This window comes from Trachypithecus francoisi, unplaced genomic scaffold (assembly GCF_009764315.1).
Source record: "Trachypithecus francoisi isolate TF-2019V2 unplaced genomic scaffold, Tfra_2.0 Lachesis_group16, whole genome shotgun sequence".
Lineage (NCBI taxonomy): Eukaryota > Metazoa > Chordata > Mammalia > Primates > Cercopithecidae > Trachypithecus > Trachypithecus francoisi.
The window spans coordinates 82,097,882-82,121,816 of NW_022681461.1; the positions used below are offsets into that span (position 1 = coordinate 82,097,882).

The 23,935-nt window shown below is 35.6% G+C and overlaps 1 protein-coding gene across 6 annotated transcripts in view; it reads right to left on the reverse strand.

Annotated features, from left to right (window-relative positions):
• Positions 1-2,362: 2,362 nt before the first annotated feature.
• Positions 2,363-23,935, reverse strand: part of SMC2 (structural maintenance of chromosomes 2) — a 47,918-nt gene continuing 26,345 nt past the window's right edge. For 5 of the 6 annotated variants that reach the window (XM_033237929.1, XM_033237926.1, XM_033237930.1 and 2 more), the window contains exons 16-25: positions 23,505-23,640; positions 20,497-20,621; positions 18,724-18,917; positions 17,061-17,204; positions 16,395-16,589; positions 14,012-14,212; positions 11,745-11,861; positions 9,265-9,425; positions 5,310-5,457; positions 2,363-4,604 (exon numbers count right to left, since the gene is read on the reverse strand). In XM_033237929.1, coding sequence (XP_033093820.1) covers positions 4,428-4,604; positions 5,310-5,457; positions 9,265-9,425; positions 11,745-11,861; positions 14,012-14,212; positions 16,395-16,589; positions 17,061-17,204; positions 18,724-18,917; positions 20,497-20,621; positions 23,505-23,640 — 1,598 coding nt within the window. In that variant the 3' untranslated portion in view covers positions 2,363-4,427. Of the gene's footprint in view, positions 4,605-5,309; positions 5,458-6,770; positions 7,657-9,264; positions 9,426-11,744; positions 11,862-14,011; positions 14,213-16,394; positions 16,590-17,060; positions 17,205-18,723; positions 18,918-20,496; positions 20,622-23,504; positions 23,641-23,935 lie in introns of those variants that run through there. The other variant, XM_033237932.1, reaches the window with a different exon arrangement.

A 23,935-nucleotide genomic window follows, 5' to 3' on the forward strand; every position in this document is an offset into this window, starting at 1 on the left:
GAAAAAGTCAAACTCATAGAACCAGGGAGTAGAATGTGGTTGCCAAGGGCTGGGGAGCAGGGGAAGTGGGGAGATGTGTATCAAAGAATACAAAGTAATAGTTATGCTTGATGAATAAGTTCTGAAGATCTGCTGTACAGCATGGTGACTATAGCTAATACTTTATTATATATTTAAAATTTACCAGAAGAATAGATCTTAAATGTCCTCACCATACACACAAAAAAGGTAATTATGTGAGACATGTTAATTAGCTTGATTGTGGCAATCATTCCATAACATATATGAATATCAAAACATCACACTGTATACTATAAACATTACCATATCCTGTGGTACTATCCTTGAAATGCCTCAGATCTTTCAGCCTCAGTCATCCAGTCCAGGAAGGGAAGTCACTTCTTGAATGATGGATGACACGTCTGACATTGCCCAGCTAAATGGATCAGATGTCCCTGGCACTATTAGAGGGACTTTAGCACCCTGGTATTTCTTCATCCTGTTTCCACCCCTGAGGGATCTCACAGGGAGTGCACCTGAGGGAAACACTGACTCCAGATGAGAGTTAGGGGGGCCTTTTGGGGTACTATGGCAGCCAGAACTGCAAATCACCCACAGGATGTACATTGCAAAAAAAGAAAATGGCTGGGAACACTGGAATTTGGATTTCACAGGCAGAGGCCATTATCTGGTCCACCTGTACCTCCTCCAGACTCAGTGTTTCTCAACATGTGCTGCAATCATGTGGTTCCTTTGCCCTGGAGCGGTGTTCAGTGTCCCCATACTGCCCTAATCAGATGGGCTGCTATCACCCCACTAGTAGGTTATCCTGATGTCCTTCCTTCACTCGTTGTGAGCTGGCTTTCCATTGTTCAACAGCTCTATTGGACTGAGGATGACAGGGTGCATGGAAAGCCCATTGTATTCCATGAGTGTGCCTGCTGTCATGTTCCTTGGGCAGTAAAGGAGGTTCCTTGTCGGAGCAAAGTTTTACAGGGTATCCAAAAACATAATTTAAGTTCCCCTAAAAGGTGGCTATGGTATTCCCAGCATCCACAGGTGACACGTATTTGTCCTTTCCAGTTAGCAGCCTTTTGCCATACTCCTTGTAACCACACAGATCTTTTTCCACTTGGTTGTCATTCACCTGACCAGATAGCAAGGCTGTTCTTTTTGACAACCAGTGAGAAGTGGGGAGAAGTGGGTTAGTCCAAGGTCACCTGGAGAATGGTCTTGCAGGTGGCGGCTCAAATCACAATTCAATTTTATTAGAGTAAACTGCAAACTTCTTGTCTCACAGATTATCTTTGATGAAATTTTAGCCAGGCTCCTCTGAGTCCTTTCTACTTCTAAATAAACCTTTGCCTGTAAAGATCTGAAAAACACATTAGCAGTTTCTAACAGCTCAAAGCCACATCCATAGGTTGACTGTCCTCCTCCTGAAAGTGCTTACGTGAGAAAACTCAAGGTTGCTAAGAGTTTACTGTTTCTTCCAACCAACACTTGAAGGTCAAGTCCCAGTCTCTGTGGGAGGGTAAGAGCCTACCTTGGCATTACAGCCAGTTAACAAATCCAAATGGGTTTCACATTAACCAATTCCCTTTCCTGTTTATATTCCTGACTCAACTAAGCCCCCACTTATCCTCCTCTCTATTCCCTCATTCTCCATTTAAGACACCCAGTCACCTCAATACAAATTCAAGTTGAGTTCAGTTCATACTGGACTCTTCTTATTGCAAGAGTATGTTACTGATTTCAATCTGTCCTTACTGTTTTAACTAGTATCTGGCTTTATCTTTGATATGTTCTGTATCTGCAGAGTTCAGGGGTTAATTACTTTGGCTAACTTCATCTACTAAGTCTGGGATCTCTTTCTCTAGGTCCTCATTTATCCCTTCTGAGATTTTTCCTTCACTTTCTGGAAGCTGTGGTTAGCCCAGATTCCATCTCTTAGTTCTTCAGACCAGAAAGACCCCAGGCTTTCCACTGCAGCCTTAGCTGTCCTACAGCTGCATCGTGACTATAGCTGGTACTTAGGTCAAAAACATTAACCTTAGCTTGTGCCTATCTCTTCCTCCATATCTTATCTCCCATCCAAAATCTTTCTAGTTTTTCTTCAGTTTCCTGAACTCTCAGGTAGTTGTTTCTAGTATTTTGCCCAGGATCTATATTTATTATCTGTGGGAATGTTGGCCTTTAGATTACACCACCATACTGGAAGAGAAAATTTCATGTCTTTGCTTTGCATTTGCCGTGAGCTTACATGAAATGCCAAAACTGCCACCACCACAACGAATCCTCTCTTCACACGGTTGAGGTTCTTCTTTAACATTCACATTGTCCATACTGCTCATACAGGTACTTTTCTAAAATTTATTCTATACAATAAATACAAATATTCAAGCTGTCAGTGACATAGTATATCTTAGGTTCTGGAGACTGACAAGATTTGTTACATGGGCCCTGACACTCCTAATTGTATTATCACCCTGAGCAAGTTTCCTAACTTTTCTGCTCAACTCAATTCCTCAATTACACCATGCTGACAACAGTATTTACCTCACTAGGTTACTCTGAGGATTAAATATGACAATATATACAATGTGAAAAATGTAAAAGAGCTTGGTAAATATTAGTTAACTCATATTACTGCAGATGTGTGAAACAAATGTCCCCAATCCCCTTAATAACTTCCCTCTGATGAAAAAAAATTACAAAAATTTAATACATGTTTGAGGATTGTCAAAGATCAAGATTATACAAGATAAAAATCAGGAAAGCATACAAGCAGAAAATTTTTAGCAGAGAAAAGGAAATGAGTACATAAGCCAAGATAGTCAACCTCCCAAATTATTTTTTAAACACTGGCTAAAACAGTAATGAACTACCACTTAATAACTATTAAATCAGAAATATTAACAGCAAGTACTGACTAATTTGTATACTATGGTATACTTTAATGTTGACTGTGTGAATTGATAACTGTTTTGGCACAGTTTGTGATACATCTGAAAGGAAAACAAAAAAACTGTATTTGATATTAGACTTTTTGTAACTCAACATTTATAGCATTATTTCCTCTCCCCTCCACAGTGGACAGAACTAATTCCAGATTCAATCCTTTCCAATGTGTCCCATAGTATCAATTACTGCATGTTTTCTGACATCTCATATGTATGTAGAATGAAGGGTGAGAAATGTCAAGCCCAGGGCCAGGAAGTACAGCCATATATCAGGGAAAGTATGATAATAATACTAAGGAAATAACACATGGAAGATCAGATTACATCACGTCAGAGCTTTTATGATTCAGTTTGGAGTCACTGTTCTACTGATGATGTACCTAAAGATACTAAAAACTGTAGATAGCATTCTCATGGTGTTTGCTAGTGTCATCTTTCAAGTTCTAAAGGAATTTCATCCCTTTGAACTGGAAAGCAGAAGACACAAACAATTATCCAACTTTTGAGTTATTTTGGTGGAACAGATGGATCGATTTATTTATATATATATATCAGATATAAATATATATATTTTATATATATCTCAAATACATATATCAAATACATATATATATGTATCAGACTCAGGGAAAAATAAATTTGGTTTAGTCTACAGGCTCCTACATTCTTGTTTACCAATAGGCTGTTGATGACTGGATTATGAAAAGGCTGACAAAAATCTTGGAAAATATTAACAGACTTCAGATAAACTTGCAGCAGATAGTACCACACAACACACCTCCTCCTAAGCTTTTATTTAAAAATACTTATAAAGCTTAAAAAAAAAAAAACATTAAAGTCGTAGAGACCAATTATTAAGCATATAGGAACATGATATTCATGTATCATTAACATAAGAAATCTTTCAAGATCTGTTTTCTATCTCAGTCTAAATCAGGGGTCTGGAGTTGTGTCGTTAAAAAACTAGCCTCAAACAGCTCTGTGCATGCATAATAGCTTTATATGTGTTCCCAATGTTGGTCCAGTTACCTGATTTATAATTCTTCCTTACCTGAATGACTTTATTAGAACAGAAAACACATTAATATTGCCTTAGGAATTAAATCAATTAAACACTGATGATCAGCTACATTTATCATGTAATTTAATCTGCTTTTTTGTATATTAGCTTTTACATATGGAATTGGGTATCTCAGGATTCCTAATATATAAAAGACCTGCGTAAGAAAAAAACATTTGATGATATGCATAAAATCACAATCACAATAATTGGACCATAATTAGACTGGTTAAGAGATTAGGAATATATGCTCATTTGTAAGTGATAAGTGATTATATAAAGAGAAAACATGGATTAAGTAACATAGTAACATTAATTTTTTTATATCAACAAATTACTTATCCCAAGTCCTTAAAAGTTTATGTTTAAAAAAACAGGTCAAGATGAAGAAATAAACTTGTAGTTTAAACTTCCACATGTGCTCCTTTGGGTGGTTTTGCCTTGGATTTTGCTTCCTTTGAAATCTTTCCATTTTGACATTGAGTAAATCTGGCTACTGTAGAAACACCATCCACAAACTTGGTTTTGAAAAGAACGTTTGCATTGTTGAACATACCTTCTTTTAGTGACACTACGATGAACTTAAGGAAAAAAGAAAAAAAGTATAAAAAAACTTTTTGTGATATATTTGAAGTTTACTCCTTTACACTGGGCATAAGAATTGTTTGGAGATAATTTTGATTTTATTTCTTTAGTTATATGAGGCACCTAAATGAATACTAGCTGTCCAAATTGTTTTAGAAGTCTCTTAACTATGAGTGGAGTCCCCACAGTTGTACAATGCATAATTTATGCAAGCATATTTGGCAGCCCCAGGTCCTACAGCAACACTGTAATAAAAACAAACTGTTCTTAGCTTCAGAGGCTTTGTTCGACTTTTTAGCCATGAGAAATTAAATTCCCCCATCAAGTGGCACATGATTTTCTGATACCTGAGTTAAATATCCCTGAGACAGTTTTGTTTTGATTGTACATCTTGTACATCTTTATGGCAGCTAACTAGAGAAGACAATTGTATTAACCCTAAGTTAATTCTGTATTATGACTAAATTGGAATCTCCCTCATGCTACAACCAACATTTTTAATGCCTAGGTCTTTCTTTAAAAGGAGAGTGAACCTTTTTTCCTTCTATACCTATTTAAACATAAGTTTATTTAAATAAATATACAATACTTTAGTATTTATCAACCCTAAATATCTTACTAACATTGACTACTACTAAAGAACGGTTTTAGAAAAATAGTCTAATTAAACTATTACTGAGACTTTTTTTTCTGGTTCTTACCTGAGAATGTGTGAAATGAGTACGCAGCATCTGTCCAATGTTTTGGGTATGAGAAAGATCCAAGGCTGCATCCACCTCATCAAGGATATAAATTGGAGCAGGTTTGAAGAGGAGCATTGACAGTATTAATGACAAAGCCACTAAAGACCTAAGAAAAAGTCAGTAGAAGAAAAGCCATAAAAATTTGATTTTACCACTTATCAAAACACTGAAGCAAATATGTGATCCTATTATTGTGAATACAGCAGATTTATCTGAAAGGTAGTCATATAAAAAAAGAATCTTGAGTTTCAAACTTTAACACTTATGTTGTATTAAAATATTTTTTATTTTGGCTTTCCATTTTTCCTCTTTTCAGAAGCATGCTATTTTCAGACAATTTTAATATTGCCATATTACGTTTGGCACCTACTCTTAAGATCATGATGTTAGTTTTAAAAGTTCTTTTTTTTTCCTTCCCCAGTTGGCTCATTAGAGCCTAGGTAGCAGGTGAGTAAGGGCTATGGTCATTATTTAAGACAATAACTATCGTCTTGGTAACAGTAACTGGGTGAAATGTCATTTTTCAAACTTTCATAATGTACACGCTTACATAAGTATGCATATATACACAAAAACACACACACAATCTCTATATTTTTGGTACCATTTGCGAATAAGTTGTATGGATGATGGCCCATTACTCTAAGTACATCACTGCCAAAAATTCAAACAATCTTATGTAAAATTCATAGTTACACCTAATCTCAGGTTCCACAGCACTATTTTCAGTTCTCTTCTAGCTTAGTGCAGCTCATTCTAATCTGGTATGAAGAATCATAATAATTATTATATTTTTTCCTTAAAAATAAATTTTTTCCTTAAAAATAATTCATAAAATCTTATTTTAATATAAAATATTTATAATTACTTAACATTAGACTAAACATTAGAGTAGCATTTGTAATATACTTATTCTGTAACTTCAAGTACATCTTGGCATACAGTACTAGAATAGCCAACTCAATGCTTGCTGCATTCTTTTTTATTTTTTGAGAGTCTTGCTCTGTCACCCAGGATGAAGTGTAGTGGCACTGCAAACTCTGCCTCCCAGGTTCCAGCAATTCTACTGCCACAATGTCCCTAGTAGCTGAGATTACAGGTGCATGCCACCACACCCAGATAATTTTTGCAGTTTTAATAGAGACAGGCTTTCGCCATGCTGGCCAGGCTGGTCTCGAACTCCTGACCTCAAGTGATCCACAAGCCTTGGCCTCCCAAAGTGTTGGGATTATAGGCATGAGCCACTGTGCCTGGTCCAAGGCTTGCACATTCTAATAGGGCTATTTATTAAGAAATATATAAGTAGGGAAAAAATGTGTGCACAAGCAGAGAAAAATTCCTAGCAAAAAAAAAATAATAAAACAGTATCATCAAAATGAAATCGCAGTGAGACTGTTAATCATCAATCACCTCTATAAAAGGGAGCTAAAGTCATTCAGCCAACCTAAAATTAAGTTTGTCTTTCTCTGTGATGAGTGCCTCAAGTACTGAGTTTTAAACTTAATCTTTAACCCTTCAGCATAGCAGAATTTTTTTTTTTAACTGCCATGCTGGATAGTGGTATATCTAAAAATAGCTTTATAGCACCTTAATTGTGGAAATAATTTATAGGTCGCAGTAAGAAGAGAAGCATACATTTTCTATTTTCCTCAAAACATTTTCTAGGGCTTTGGCAAATATAGCTAAAGATACTGGGAACTAAACTGTGGAATTCAATTTTTATGAACAGGCAGCAGGTGCTGTGTTTTTTATTCTTATTTACAAATTTTATAAAAATATAAAAATATATTTCTACTCATAAAAATGATATAAGGGGTCATAAGGAACATTAACAGGTGTCTATATTTTCTACATACATTAAAAAAAGGGTTACATGATGGTATTACAGGACACAGTGGTATTACAGGACACAGAAGAACAATTCAAAGCCTATGGATTATATACCATGCCGGAGAAAAAAACAATTACTAAATTAATCACTAATTCCAATTATGTGAATATTCATTCACAACCTTCTTTTAGGAGGTTTTAATTAATTGGCTATCTGCAGGTAAGACGTGAGGACATATGACCTTTTAGATTTCTATCACTATGCTGACTTTCTGAATCACTGTGTAAGGTTGGAAGAAACTTTCCTGAACTCCAAATCCATGTTATTTTCCAACACTCTTCCTTCCTTTATGTAGATCCAAGGTTCCATCTGGTATCATTTTCCTTTTGCCTGAGAACTTCCTTTAACCTGTAGTATGGTTCAGATGTTTTTGTCTGAAAAGTATTCATATTGCCTTCACTTTGAAGAATATTTCTGTTAAAGAAACAATTCTAGTTGACATGTTTTACTTTCAGCACTTTATGGATGTTCCAGACTTCTGGCTTACATATGTAGCATTTAACAAGAAGTCTAAAGACATTTTTATTTTTGTTCACTAGCATATAGCATATCTCTTTTCCTCTAGCTGATCTTTTTTTTTTTCAGAAGGAGTCTTGCTCTGCCGCCCAGGCTGGAGTGCAGTGGCCAGATCTCAGCTCACTGCAAGCTCCGCCTCCCGGGTTCACGCCATTCTCCTGTCTCAGCCTCCTGAGTAGCTGGGACTACAGGCGCTCGCCTCCTGGCTAGTTTTTTGTTATTTTTTAGTAGAAACGGGGTTTCACCATATTAGCCAGGATGGTCTCGATCTCCTGACCTCGTGATCCGCCTGTCTCGGCCTCCCAAAGTGCTGGGATTACAGGTTTGAGCCACCGCGCCCGGCCTCCTCTAGCTGATTTTAGGATTTTTCTCCTAATTACTGGTTTTCAGCAGTTTTATATATCTTTTGCTTTGTTATTTTGTATGTGTTTCTGTTTATCCTGCCTGAGCTTGACAGAACTTAAGTCTGTGGGTTTACAGAATTCATCAAATCTGGAAAATATGGGGCTATAATTTCTTCAAGTATTTTTCCATCCTCCCTATTCCTCTCCTTTTGGAACTCTAGACAGCTTCCCTTAGGACACTGAAGCTAGTTTTTTTTTTTTTTTCCCCCTCCAGTTCTTTATTTCTCAATGTAGCTTGAATAGATTCTGTTCTATTGCTATGTCTTCAAATTTACTCATCTTTCTTTTACAGTATCTTATCTGCTGTTAACCTCATGTAGTAAACTTTTTTTTAATCTCTTGAAGGTCCACTTAATTCTTTTTAGTAACTTCTATTTCTCTCATTATGTTCATGTTTTCTTGTAATTTTGGAAATGATTAATGTAACTCTAACTTGTTTCCTACTTTCATGCCCTACTTTCATCAACTGTCGTTTCAGAGTCTGTTTCTACTCACTGCTTTTTCTCTTTAATTTTGATTACCTGCTGGACATTGTGGTTATGTTGTTTAGTATCTCAATTTTTTTTTAACCTTCTTTAAAGAACACTGGCCTTTGTTGTGATAAACAAGTAACAGTTTGATCCCTTCAAGAAATCTGTTCAGTTTCTTAGGGTGTGTCTACATTAGGCTTCACTTCAGGGACAGTAGAGACCTAATACCAAGGTGTAGCACTCTAGGGCTGTGCAAAATTCTCATGTGTCTTTTTTAACTTAGTGAGGCTACTGACCTCTGTTTGGGCACCTGAAGTCCAAAAACTGCCACTAGAGAGAAAGCCAGAGTGAACACAGGGCTCAGCATTTCTGTTTCATCTTGTCCTGGACTATTCATTTTCTAATATTTGAAAATACATTTTTAAAAAACATATTTTGTCAACTTTGTCACCTGTTTTAATCAAATGTTTTAACCAAAATGTTTAGTCTTATATATTAGGCTCCTTAAATTCTACATGCAAAGGTAGTTAAGCAAATTAAAACACAAATACAATTGTAAGGTAATGAGATGATGAATCATAATAAAGTAAGAGGAATGAAAATTATAATATAGCAAAGTGATTCCTCCTCACCTCTGACCACCACTGAGTTCAGTTAGGTTTTCTTTCCAGGTATTTCCTAAGGCAACCTTGAACTCCAGACCATCCAAAACAGTTTGACCCTCTGGTGGTGCAAGCATAGCATTAGCACCAGGCAAAAGAGTAGAAAAAATAGAGCCAAAGTCCGTGTTCACCTGGATTTAAAAAATAAAAAAGTTAAAACATCAGGATGCTTTCCAAGAAGAATCAATTGTTGATATATGTATATATGCATATATGTATATGCAACACAGCAGGTCTACTTTGTCTACTACTGTAACTCAGGGGTTGACAAACTATGACCCATGTGAAAAATCTGGATATGCTCATTCATTTACAAAGTGTCTATCATTGCTAGTGATACAACAAAATCAGGTAGTTTCAACAGAGACTGGATGGGCTCCCAAGCAAAAAATATTTATTATCTGGCCCTTTACAAAAATGAAGTACTGAATCCTGCTCTAATTTCCAGGGGAACTAGAAGTCACACCTCTAACTCTATCCAAAGTTTTGACACTTTTGTAGAACACACTGTAGGAATCCTCAAGATACAGTTGTATCACATGAGGAAAAAAACACAAACTAGAAGCAAACACAAAAACAAAACTCTTTTTGGAATAAACTGTTCTCTTATAAAACTTTGCTTTTTCCTGTTGACCGATGTAAGAAGATGGGTCTAAAGGCCTAAGCAGATCAGTGTGAGGCCCAGGAGAAAAAGGGGCATGAAATCAAAGGACCAGATCTGTTAAAGGGTTATTTTCTATATGGCTCATCTCCTAGCCGAAGAGGATAAGCTGTTGAGGGCCAGAAAATAGGATTAGATCCCAAGAGATCTAATGTTTGGCCTGCCCCTGTCTTGTCACAGAAGGAGACGAGATTTAGGGCCAAAATCCTAGTTTGTAATAGTGTAATTTTTGTTCATACGCACTTGATTGATGATCTGGAAATCTGGCCATCTGTCTTCAAAGACATGACTAATATTCTTAGTTCAGCAGTCAAACTTGAAAGTCTAACACACATACACACACATACAAAAGGACTTGACAGCCAAGTTCTCTAGAGAAATCTCCAAATTCAAATGCAGATATACAATATTCAAATGTAAATATACTTTTTAATGAATACTTAGTGTAACAAGAAAATCTCATAGACACAAGCAGTGCTCCTAAATATAGTACTAAGTAACAAACATTTTAAGAGCAGGTACACAGCTGCGAATAACATCCTACAGAATGGAAGTAGGTTCTAAACCAAGTAGGGGAGAGGCAGCTCAGGACCAAGAGAGAGGAATGCTACTACACCTGAACATAACCAGGGATCTAATGTGAAACTTCCTCCAAAAGAGAATGGACACAGAAGAATACAGTCCTATGCTACACAGAAATTGAGTTACATTCATAGACTGATACAAAGATGAAATAAAAGAGAATTCTGCAAGTCCAATGAGGCTATGAAGGAAACAAACCAAAAACAAAAGAAACCTAGAATACTCTGGCTTTGTCACTTTGTCAATCAAGTATGCCTGAGGCCAGAAGGAAGAATATAATGCTGATAACAGTACCTACTTCATTAGGTTATTGTGAAGATTAGATAAGAAAATTAATTTGAGAATAGTGCCTGAAGAAGCACTGAATAAATGTTACTACTGGCTTTGGAAGAACCTTGGAAATTAGGGAAGAGCAGGATATGTTTAGACAATAGATTCTGATTTGTACTAAGTCCAGGAACCTTGATGGGAAAAAAGAAAACAAAAACTTCTCAGATCCAGTGTTAAATTGACATGCTGTACAACAATAATAGAGTCAGCCTTTTGCTTCCATTTTTAAGACAAAAATAGTACAGGGAATAGAGCACTGAAACTAAGTCTTAGAAAAGAAAAAAGCAAGGTGACTAAAAGGGATAACTGTGCTGCATTACTGAAGATAGAATTCCTGCAGAATTACAAAGAGAAAAAGAGGCAAGGTGCCCCATTAAAACCCAGAAGGCACAGGTTTGCTAAACTACCAAACAGCACAGTAACTCTATGTTTGGAATCTTTGAAGTAAGAGTCTTCTGCGACAGTAAAAATGGAAAAACTTCCACATGAAAGGCTAAGGGATTCTCCTATAGCAGACAGATACATGAAGTCAGGGAAGTAGAAGTAACAGCAAAGAAGCCTGACATCTGCCAAAGTTGTCATAAAACAAAATGGAATTGGGATTTTCTTCAGTAAGCGTTCTATAAAAGAGAATACTAAACTTGGCTTGTTTACTGTCCAATTCTTAAAGGACAAGAATGCCAGGATCTGGTAATAGTCAAGTCTGAAAAGAAAAAATGCATTTAAAAGTCTGAGGTTTTAATTAAAGTGTGAATATGTGCCTCATTCAAACACAGATCAGCCATTTCAAATTTCTCATAGAGTATAAATCCACTGATATTTTTTTCATCCTTGCTACCTCATATAAAACAAAACATAATATTCTGGGGTTAAATACCTTTTGCCATGCAATATTTAGGGCTTGGTTTTTCTTCTGGTCTAGGTCTTCTATAGTTGTAAGAATTTTGGATTTGTCATTTTCTACAATTCTCTTCTTCTTCATCAAGTCATTATACTATGAGATAAAAAACATGGTTAACTGGGAAAACATAAAATCTCTTCTATATTCCGGAATTCAGTCAGAAATAAACAGGTTTCATTATTTTGATATATAATACATACATTCCTATTTACCAAAAAGATATAATGCACTAATAATTATATATACTCTTATAAGCATATGCTATACATATACTACATGATTTGTGTATATATACATACTCAACAAAATTAGGAATAAAATCATCCATATGTATATAACAAAATTAAATTGCTAGAAGAATTTATAAGACAAGTCCTTAAAATATTTTGACTCCACTAATATTCCCTTATCTCCTTAGCAGCCAAGGCAAAAAAAAAAAAAAAAAAGAAGTGTTATATATAAACTTAAATAAAAGTAGCCCTGAAAAAAGGTAGTCCTCTTAAGGTCAGCCTTAGCAGTGACATGAATAAAATTTTGATCCTTCACCATGATGTATAGGTCCCACATAAATTGGACTTTTTTTTTTTTTTTTTTAAATTTAAGTTCTGGGATACATGTGCAGAATGTACAGGTTTGTTACATAGGTATACATGTGCCATGGTGGTTTGTTGCATCCATCAACCAGATTTTAAGCCTGTATGCATCAGGATAAAGGGAATTGGACCTTATTTATCCCTTGACTTTATGGCATTAAACTCCTCCCCAGGTTCTGGCCATCTGGTCTTTTACAGCTCCTTTGAACACAATAAACTCACTATTGTCTTATGGCCCCTGCACTGTTCTCCCTTCCTGGAATATTCTTTCTTCTGGCATAACGGTTGCCTGAAATTTCAGCTCAAATATCATCACTTTAAAAGTAGTATTCCTTTGAGCAAGGCTGTAGAGGGATAATCATACCATCAACAGCAGTGGGACTTCCTAAAACTCTTCCTAACTCATTTCTCCTCAAAGCCCTGCATTTCACATTCACCTTTAAAAACTCTAGCCAGTCCTGATGTCTTCCTTGCTGTCCCTCTTCTTTATAGCCACGTTCCCCAAACCTCCTCTCTAAGTTTTTATCTTATTTTTTCATGAAAATCCATATAATTGATTATGTAGATGCATATAAAACACAAGAAGAAAAAAAAGGCCATCTGCTGATCAACAATACAGGCTTCTCCTCTGGTAACAAGATGGGAGTTGATAAATTCTTTTGAAAAAAATATTAGACTCAGGTCTCCTCTAACAGAAGTAAACAAGTAAAAGTGAACAAGTTTCATCATATTATGCAGATCAAATTCAGACCAAAGTTTTCCTTCTATAAATATGCCACATATATGCAAAGCTTTAATGTAGAAATGAAAACCAGCAGGAGCATTTTATAGAGAGATCACAACACCTGCATGATTCATGTTTGGTATCTAACATAATCTAGACTCTTGGTGCATATATTCATGCCAGTAACAGTTAAAAAAAAAAGTTATGGTAAAATTTCTTAATTGTGCTATTATCAGTGTTGCAGATTTCTCATGAATTTTACTCTATGATTTGCAAATTCAAACAGAATTTTGCAGAATTAAGGAAGTTATGGGGCATTAATATAAAATTACTAAGATAGTCATTTCTTATGGCTATCTTAAGAGTAGGGAATGCTTCCCCCACTGGGTTTTTCTAGTGATAGGTCCTCCCAAGTTCATCACTAAATGACAGTAAACTCCCTTCCCAGACTCAAAGTTTTGTCAGGTTAGGGGAGATGGATAACACTATCGAGTAATTAAGAGCATTAAAACTGAGAAGAGGTTGCAGGATTTACAGATTAGTGAAACAGTATGTATGTATGTAATGGCTTTAGTCATTACTTATATAACAGTTTCAGTATACAGTAGAGTCAAGAGAACGACACCAGCATACCCTATTCAAGGCTTTTCAATGCAACTGAAAGAAATGACAGAAATGTGAGGAATTATGTTTGACAAAGAACAAAAGTCAGTGGAAAAGTCATTCCAGGTTTAACAGAATGTAAAAACCACTAATGACGCACAAGAGTACTAAGAAAAAAATGACAGAGAAAAAGGAAAGCAGAAAGAAAAGCATCAAAGACATCTGCAAAAGGTTAACTCTAATAACTCCATCAGGGGTCATACAGAGCTATCAATGCTGGTCATGTTCTAATGTGGCCAGATATTCATAGGAAATTGACTTACCCGCTCTTCAGCTTCTGTCAATACATTCATAGCTCTCATATTGACATTTCTTCCTAGTTTCTCCTTCATTTCTTGCAACTTCTGAAGTCTCTGACCAGCTTCTTTAGGGTTGTTAGTTTTGAAATCATAGGCACTATTGGGTTGGCCAAAGAGGTGTCTCTCTGCATTAATCCAGTCATAATCTTTCAACATTTTGGATACCTAGCCACATATAAAATTAGATGGAGATCTACAAATGTTTACAAACCAATATGTATAAGCCAGTTTCTTAAATATTTAATACTTTTGAATCAAATACTGAAGATGAAAAAACCTTCAATGACTGATTTTGTTTGTTTGTTTGAGATGGAATTTCGCTCTTGTTGCCCAGGCTGGAGTGCAATGGGCAATCTTGGCTCACCACAACTTTGCAACCTCTGCCTCCCAGGTTCAAGTGATTCTCCTGCCTCAGCATTCCGAGTGGCTGAGATTACAGGTATGCACCACCATGCCCAGCTAATTTTATATTTTTAGTAGAGATGGAGGTTCTCCATTTTGGTCAGGCTGGTCTCGAACTCCCGACCTCAGGTGATCCACCCACCTCGGCCTCCCAAAGTGCTGGGATTACAGGTGTGAGCCGCCGTGCCTGGGCGACTCGTTTTTAAAATGAGTTTCATTACTGACAAGAATAAAGATGAATATTTTTACGTGGAGCACAGACTACAAAAACAAGACATTGCATAGCAAAAGATCTTCCCATTACGTTGGCATTAAAAGAGCCAACTCAGAGAAATTTTTACAAAGTGTATGCAAAGCACCTCCATTAGAATGAAATGGAAGTCAGATAGAACTCCTTTAGAATTTAGCAAATTCTACCTATTGCTTCAAAAAACAACTTGTAATAAGTTAAAATTCCTTTAATACTTAAGTCATAGATTTGATAAAATCATGGAAGCCTAATGCTGACTGAGACCTAATGATTTTTCTCTCAGAACTATATTCTAAGAAACTGCCCTAAACATGGACTCTATCCCTGCTCCCACCCCTCTGAAAAAGGCACAGGATAATACTTCATGTAATACAACCGATTATACAGTTCAAATTATAGTGCTTAAAGAAGACTTTCTTCTACTAGAATTACGATTCATTCTCACTGGCAGAATCCAATCCTTGTTAATTTGTTGACTTGCATTAATTCCATGGATATGGTCTCAAATGTAGGCCCCAAAGTAGAATTATCATTTCAAGTCTATCTTCCTCTTGACCTGTAAACTCTCTGAAAGCATTCTATATCATTCATTCTGTATATGTGTTGCTCATCCTTATATTGTCAGTGCCTGGCACAGGATCTGATATTAGTAGGTATGTATAAATCTTTGATAAACTATGTTTTTCAAAGAATCATTGACTTCTTAGCAGACCCACTTGCAAGTCCCTCCTTTTACTCTTTCAATTGTAAATAAAATCTCCTAGCAATCACCAGTACTAGCATTTTCAGTTACCAAAACACTATTAGCAGTAACATTGCCATTGGTAATATTTCAGTCAGTTCACTATCACTAAGCTAATGGGAAATCAATAGTAATAAAGTGGGAGATTATAATGTAGCCATAAAAAATGTTTTTTAAACCAAGTTCCACAGTTCTTTCAGAAGAGGGGAAGATTGTTTTGTATGTTCTTGATCTTTCTGAAGTTAAAGTTCATGTATTTTTAGGATGCTTAAAAAAAAATATCTTGGACATTAAAAAGGTGCCAAATTGTTACACACTCGTAATTATTAACACCATGTGAATGCAGCTTCTCAACCAAGCAATGAATTTCTACAAAAGCATGTGTTCTCTTTACAGCACTGAAGTAAGGGCGCTGTGATACATGAAAGAAGGAATGTGTCTTCTGTGGGATAACCTGAAAAACATAGCTGCTTGGCAAAACATCAGATTTTTATAAAGTGGCAAATCCTGACAGCAGTGACACTCATAAAGACATGTGGAAGCCAATTCAGTCCTTTTTTTAGGTTACCTGTATATATAGTTCTGTGAGTTCTTTAAATTCAATTTGAAATAAGGTAGAGAATATACATCATTATTACTAGCACAACAGTAATTAGTTCTATCAACATTTGGAGGTAAAAAGTTATTTCCATGGGAGACCACTAAACATTTGGTAACTACATCTTGTAGATGGGAACAAATATCTAAAATTAAATCTAAAAATAAAACATTTGTGCAATTTGTTGAAAATTAGCATTGTTGAAAAGCAGTTAATAGCTGCAAGCTCAAATTTATGCCAGGTTGTAATTTTGCCATTTATATTTATAGATTTCTCCATCAAGCAGTTTTCTAAAATTTTTCAAGAGCTCAGTGACAAAAATTTGATTAAGTATAAAAAATGAACACAAACGTACCTTTGCAGCACCATCTTCAGCCTCCCGTTTATGTTTGCTGATGTTGTGGTCTAATTCCTTAATTTTAAGCTGAGAATCATTGTTTTGCTCCTTGTGTTTTGCCACTTCTGCATATTTAGCTTTAATTACAGTGTCTTGGGCTGTTATTACCTCTTTTTGCTTGGTCACCTCTTCTTGAGCTTTATTTACTGACTCCTAAAACAAAAAATAAAAGAAAATATGTGGTGAGGTAACATGTAAATCATTTTAATCTACTAAACAGTTATCTGACAGATCCCTGGGCAAGATGTCAATGTGATTACAGGCAGAGAGAAGATCACCTAACCCTCTATTTTATATCACCATTAAAAGGACTAATGAATTTATACACAGAAGAAAACTTGGATTACCCCTGGAAAAAGGGTTGGGGTACAATGCCCATGCTGCAAATGACAGCGTTTCTGCTGGATATAATGTAGATGGAATCAACCGGGTGAGGAAGACTGCTAGAGGCTGACCTATGAGATCCCCAAACTGGCAATTCTGGATGAGTAAAAGCTATTTGTGCCTCATTCTCTCATGACAATGAGTGAAAAGACTGAGAACACCAAAGTCAAACATCTTAAGCTAATGTTTCATAAAAAGATTATCATTTTCAGCTTCTCCAATTTGATAAATAAATCCTACCTTATTTTTAGCCACCTCAGCTGCCATTACTTCAATCTGACTTTCATAGGATTTGATAGCTTCATTTACAGCTTCAAGCTGTTGTTTGTAAGATGTATGCTCTCTCTTGAGCTCTTCCAGTTCCAGAGTGATAGCTTCAACTTCCTATAAAAAACACAGTATTCAGGTATTCACATAGGTGATTAACTACTCAAGAACAAGTATGTACAGGAAAATTAAATAAATAATAATCTCATGCAAGTTAAGACCCACAGCTTTGTTATCACTCAGCTACCAAAAGTACAGGTTAAGCTGCTTCCCCAGAAAAAGAAAGTTTATTTTCCTGTATTTAAAAAAAAGTGTAATTTGTATAGGCTGAAAGAACTCTGCATAAATTATATCCTTTATCATTTATTCCTACAGGGAAAACAATATAATATTCTACATAACAGATGAATTAGTGGAAGTAAAGTTTAAAAACAAAACTGTTCAATGTGTAAAAAGTTTCTCAATATTATTCTTTCCCACTGTAGCCTTCATTTCATTAGAAGAGCAGTCCCCAACCTTTTTGGCACCAAGGACCAGATTTGTGGAAGATGATTTTTCCATATGGTGGGGGCAGGGAGAGAGTATGGTTTCCGGATAAAACCACCCCATCTCAGATCATCAGGCATTAGATTCTCACAAGGAGTATGAAACCTAGATCCCTTGAATGCACAGTTCACAAAAGGGTCTGCAATCCTATGAAAATCTAATACCACTGCTGATCTGACAGGAGGTGGAGCTCAGGCAGTAATCCTCATTTGCCTGCCATACACCTCCTCTGTTACTGGTCTGTGGCCTGGGGGTTGGGGACCCCTGCATTAGAAAATACTTTGTACAGCTATGTAATGGTAAGAATCTTAGAGTGGGCTAAAAAAAAAATGTGAGGGAAATATATTTAGGTGAAATCAATCACATAAAAGTGATTAAAAACCTAGGTTCAAATTCCAGCTTTGATATTAGCTAAAAGATATAATAAAGTATCATCAGTTTACAACTGAATGACACCTTGTAAATATAACATGCTTTGTCTTTCATCATGTTCTCACAGTGCACATTCATTTAGGTGCTTACCAAATAAAAATGTCAACTTGCTGAATCTCTGATATGACATCCACAGTATCAAATAATCCACTCCCGAAGAAAGGCCATCTGCTCTTGAAGGAAGCATTTACCAATGGTCAACTTTGGCCTTTCCTTAAAATTAGCATCCCCTACTCACAACTATGAAATACTAGATTGCAGTGTTTTCAGAGAAAAATACAGATTAAATATCCCTTATCCAAAATGTGTAGGACCAGAAGTGTTTCAGACTTCAGATTTTTTTTTTTTTTTTTTGGATTTTGGAATATTTGCATTATACTGACTGAGTATCCCAAATCAAATCTGCTCCAATGAACATTTCCTTTGAGCCTCAGATCAACACTCAAAAAGTTTCTAATTCTGCTGTATTTCGGATTTGAGATGCTCATCCTGTATATTCCTTTGACTTGTAAGAAGCATAATTTGTTTCCAAAGAACACTGGTCCCTTTTAGATTTTGAGATCAATTGTGATGACTAAGGTCAACCAATGATGCTCTACCACCTTCAGCTCTATGTTGACTTTAAAAGGTTGGTTCAATTTCAAAAAGAAGTTATTACCTGTTGTTTTTCTTTCATCTTCTTGCTAGATGCATCTGCCTTTGTTTTGGCACAATCCAGTTTTTTCTGAGCATCCTTCAGTTCTCGCTCTCTCTCAGCTTCTGCATTTTTCATTTTATTTTCCAATACTTCATATTTTTCTTCTGCTTTTCTTTGGATTTCTTCAGTGTTTTTCAAAGTCTCCTCACTTTCCTCTGCATCACAAAGTAGGCAAATGTTGCTAAATTAACAGTTATACGTAAAAGTTTACAAATTCAACTTTTAATAGAAAAAATGGTTTGGAAAATTACAGGCTACAATTTAAGAAAATTAACTATCCCAATGATATTCTAGAAATGGTATAATGAAACACAGATCCTACCTAAAGGTCATATCTGAATTATCTAAAAATCTGTAATGAAATCATTTCTTCTGCTATGAAACTGAACTTCACCTACAACCATTCTTTTACAAAGGTATTGAAGCAACCTATTTAAAACAAACAAACAAACAAAAACCACGGATTATATTTTTAACGCAACTGTATGCTTCCTAAAACCAGAACAGTATAACTATGGTATTTTTCCTGTAGTTGCTGGAAAGTGTATAAATTCATAAACAAGCTTACTTTATGTTCTTTGCCTATTTTATACATATTCAGGGAACTTCTCATTAAAGTTGACAAATAATGTGACAGCAGGATACAGCAAAGGAAAAACTTCCCCAAATTTGTGAAAGAAAAAAATAAGGCCAGGTGTGGTAGTTCACGCCTGTGTAATCCCAGCACTTTGGGAGGCCAAGGAGGGCGCATCATGAAGTCAAGAGATCAAGACCATCCTGACCAACATGGTGAAACCTCATCTCTACTAAAAATACAACAATTAACTGGGTGTGGTGCTGCACACCTGTAGTCCCTGCAACTCAGGAGGCTGAGGAAGGCTCTTGAACCCGGGAGGCGGAGGTTGCAGTGAGCTGAGATCGCGCCACTGCACTCCAGCCTGGAGACAGAGAGAGACTCCATCTCAAAAAAAAATAAAATAAAAAATAAATAAAAGAGCAATAGTGAATGAACAAGTGTTGCTGTAACAACTGAAGTATACTGTTTGTTAGTGTTGGGACCCAGGTGCAAATAACCTTGGAAGTCGTTACTGCACAATTTCTTACGCTACTTTTCATTGCAGAAAATACCATTAAAATATTAGTGGAGATAAAAACTTTTGTATAACAAAAATATTATGAACACAAAATTAAAAGACCAGTACATAGCCAAAAAAGACAGTAAAAGGATATTTGCAATGCACATAACCTACAAGAAATTAGGACTCCTAAGAATGAGAACACTGGGAAAAAAACCACGAGCAACCCATGGGCAAAAGAAATAAACAGAAAATTTACAGAAGTATAAACCCAAAGGTCCAATGAACATATAAAAAAGATCCCAAATTCCAACAGCAATTAGGGAAATGCAAATTAAATGCTAATGCATGCGATCTTTTCACAACCAACAGATTTGGAAAATTTTAAAAGTCTGGAGAAAAAAAGAACTTAGAGAAATGAAAACTTTCATATGCCACTGGTGGACATGAACATCGGTAAAAATGAACAGACCTTTGACAATATATAATAAAGATGAAAATAACCATACCCTAAGACCTAGAAATCCCATACTTGGATTTTCCCTAAATAAACTTTATCATATGTATCTTAAACATAGCACAGGTAGAGAAGATACCTAAGGTAAGGTAATGGATACAAATAAAACCAGAGATTAAGCATGGGCTGTTTTCATCTTACCAATGGTTTTTTTAAGGGCATCTAATTCTTCCTGTTGCTTGTGATATGAGCTTTGCTGGAGCTTGGTTTGTAATAAATCTGCCTCTTCAGTTTTCATCTCCCACTGCTGTTTTAGTTGGCGATACCTTACAAAAACAGAAACACGTAAGAAATGACTGTAATTTCTCTAGTATTTGAGAAATACATTCAAACTTCAGATTCTTACCTAAAATAAACTCATATACATTATAAACCATATAAGATGCTACTGGTTACAGGAATAATTTTGATGATTTTCAAGTTTCTGAGGCACCAATTAATTCAAATTTAGATATAGTCATTGAAGGTAAACAACTCTAAATGACTAAAATCCACAATAACTATTTACACTAGAAATATTTAACAGCTAGGTTTCCTTAAAAATAATCCCTCTTGCTAACTAAAAAGAAAAAAAAAACCAACTACTCACCACAAAAAATGGTTATAACAATTACATAACATTTCAAAAATTTAATTATCTATTAACCTCATTTTCAAATGTTAATAATAATGTTCCCTACTTTTAGTGTAAGAAAATCGTTTTGAACTTAGTTGTTTTAAAACGCACCTTCTTGAAAACTTTGTAATTCAATCCCAGTTCTGGATGCTTAGTCATTTCTTTGAAAGGTATTTAGCTAATTCAGTTGCAGTGAAATTTCAAGTTAATATAAATTCACAAAGTACCTTGTCACTAGAAATTCATGAGGTTTGAGGAAAAAAAAAACAAAACTTATAAAATATAAATACTACCCTGAATATTCCTGACTGAAGCTATACTTGACAGTACTTAATAATTTTAACTTCAAGTTAATTTAAAAATGTGGAGTATAGAAATATTTGTTTAAAAGATGTTACTTTCCTGATATGGTGTGAAACAATGGCTTTAGCTGATCCTTCCACCATTCTCATTTTTTTCAAAATCTATTTTCCTTCCTTGACCTCAGTGACACAATTAGGAAAGAATTCAATTCTGCAGAACAAATGATCCAATACTACTGAACAAAATTGACAGTTCTAAGCCAAATGTAACTAACTACATACTCATCACCTTGTTAGAGCTTCCACATATCACAGAAAAATTTTGTTTTACTCTTCTCACAGAAAAAAATTCATTTACTTTATGGTTAATTTATATTCATGAAGGTAAAATGCAGGCCTTTATATGTATGTGATGTTTGAAAGTAAACAGGATAGAACACTTGAGGCCAGGAGTTCGAGAGCAACCTGGCCAACATGGTGAAATTCCATCTCTACTAAAAATACAAAAATTAGCTGGTGTGGTGGCAAGTGCCTGTAATCCCAGCTACTTGGGAGGCTGAGGCAGAGGTTGCAGTGAGCCGAGATCGGGCCACTGTACTCCAGCCTGGGTGACAGAGTGAGACTCCATCTCAAAAAAAAAAAAAAAAAAAAGAAAAAGAAAACAGAAAAACTGATTCGATTTGTATCTTTGAATGGTCATCCTGACTATGAAAATCTTGTCCATATTTAGCGTCCTCAAAAGTCTTGGTGCCATTCTAAGCTTTCATAACTACAGAATTTGAATGCTAAAAACGTACCCCAAAATAATCATTTCAACATTTATTTAGATTTTTTAAATTGTATTCAGTATTGCGAATTCTGAATAAAATCTTTTTAAATCAGTCCCTATTTGTCATCTTCAGAAATACTGGAAAAAATTACAATTAAACTTTAAAAAAAAAAATTTTTTTTTTGAGACAGGGTCTCACTCTGTCCCCAAGGATAGAGTGCAGTGGCACAATCTCAGCTCACAGCAACCTTGAACTGCCCAGCCTCCTGACTAGCTGAGACCACAGGCACATGCCACCATGCCTGGCTAACTTTTTTGTATTTTTAATAGAGACAGGGTTTCTCCATGTTGCCCGAGCTGGTCTTGAACTCCTGAGCTCAAGCGATCCACCTGCTTCAGCCTCCCAAAGTGCTGGGATTACAGGTGTGCACCACTAGGCCTGGCCAAACTTTCAAACAATGCACTTTGTTAGGTTTGTAGCTCTTTTAACTCATGAAGCTTTCAATTCAAGTGGGGACTTATTCTCCCAGATAACCACAGAGCCAGTTCACTCACTCTTGTTCACTCACTCACTCGTGTGTTTACTCAACAATCATGTCCTCAGTGAGGCTTTTCTTGGTCACCCAATATAAAATTTTAACATGTCTTTGCCCTAGATAGTTCCTATCTCCTTTCCTGATTTACTTTTTTCTTCTTAGAACTAGTAACATGTTTTACCAATTTATCTTTCTTTATTGTCTGCTTCTCCAACAAGAAAAAAATAGATGAAGGCAGGGATACTTATCTGATCCCCAGCCCCTAGAAGAATATGTGGCACACAGGAAGCACTCAGTAAATGTTTACTGAGTGACACAAAAAGGTTACATTAGCATGATCCCAATATTGAAAAATAAAAATACACATATAACTCTATTATACTAAATAGAAACGATGTTGGAAAGTATTTATGTATCTTATCCATACCTATACAGAAGAAATACTGTAAGGAAACACAGTGCTGATATTCGACACGAACTTGTTTACCTGCTCATAGACAACCTAGCAGATCCTTGATATAGGAAGGATGGTCACAATGCTATTAAACTTACTGTGGGCACCTGATCAATGCTATACTCTACCATTTTAATGTCAAATCAGGAAATCAAGTAACCTCTGGTATCAGACACCAGAGTATCTAAGGGTTTCCCCACCAACGCTATCCAAGTTCTGCTTCAGCAGAAAGAATGGAATATTTGAATGATTTTTTTTGTTTTGCTTAAATAGATTTTGCTGATTTCTTAAGACATCTCTCTTATAAGAAAAAAAATAGATAAATGGTTACCAACTCACAATTTAATCAATTTTAAATAAACCAAAAAATATGAGAAAAGTCAGAAGCTGTATTTCTGCAAATAAAAGTAAATTTTCTATCATTTTCTACAATGCAAATCTTTAATTTAGAAAATGTATATACAGTTCTTACTTTTCAGCAGTGTTTTTAAGACCTGCTAATTCCTCCTCTAGAGCCCGCAGCTCATTCTCTTTGATTCTCAGTTCATCCTGAACATCTTTGAGTTCTTGAAACTTGGTTAAAATAGAAGCCGCCTGGGATCGAGCACCTGAGAGAGGCAAATTCAAACAGATCTTCCACATTGAGTTACCAGGTATACACTACACAATAAAAAGCCTTCTAAGAGAATTACACTCAAATCGATTCAATAGTAAATATTATAGTGAGCTTATGAAGCCATGGAATTCATTCCATCACCTGAACCTTAGAACACAGAGAACTCATAACAGATCCAAGAGGTTGTAGTAGGTATTATTTATTCAAAATAACCACTGCCTTGTATACTGGGCCCATCTTCCACCCTCTGACATTGGACTTGCCTATGTGATTTGCTCTGGCCAATG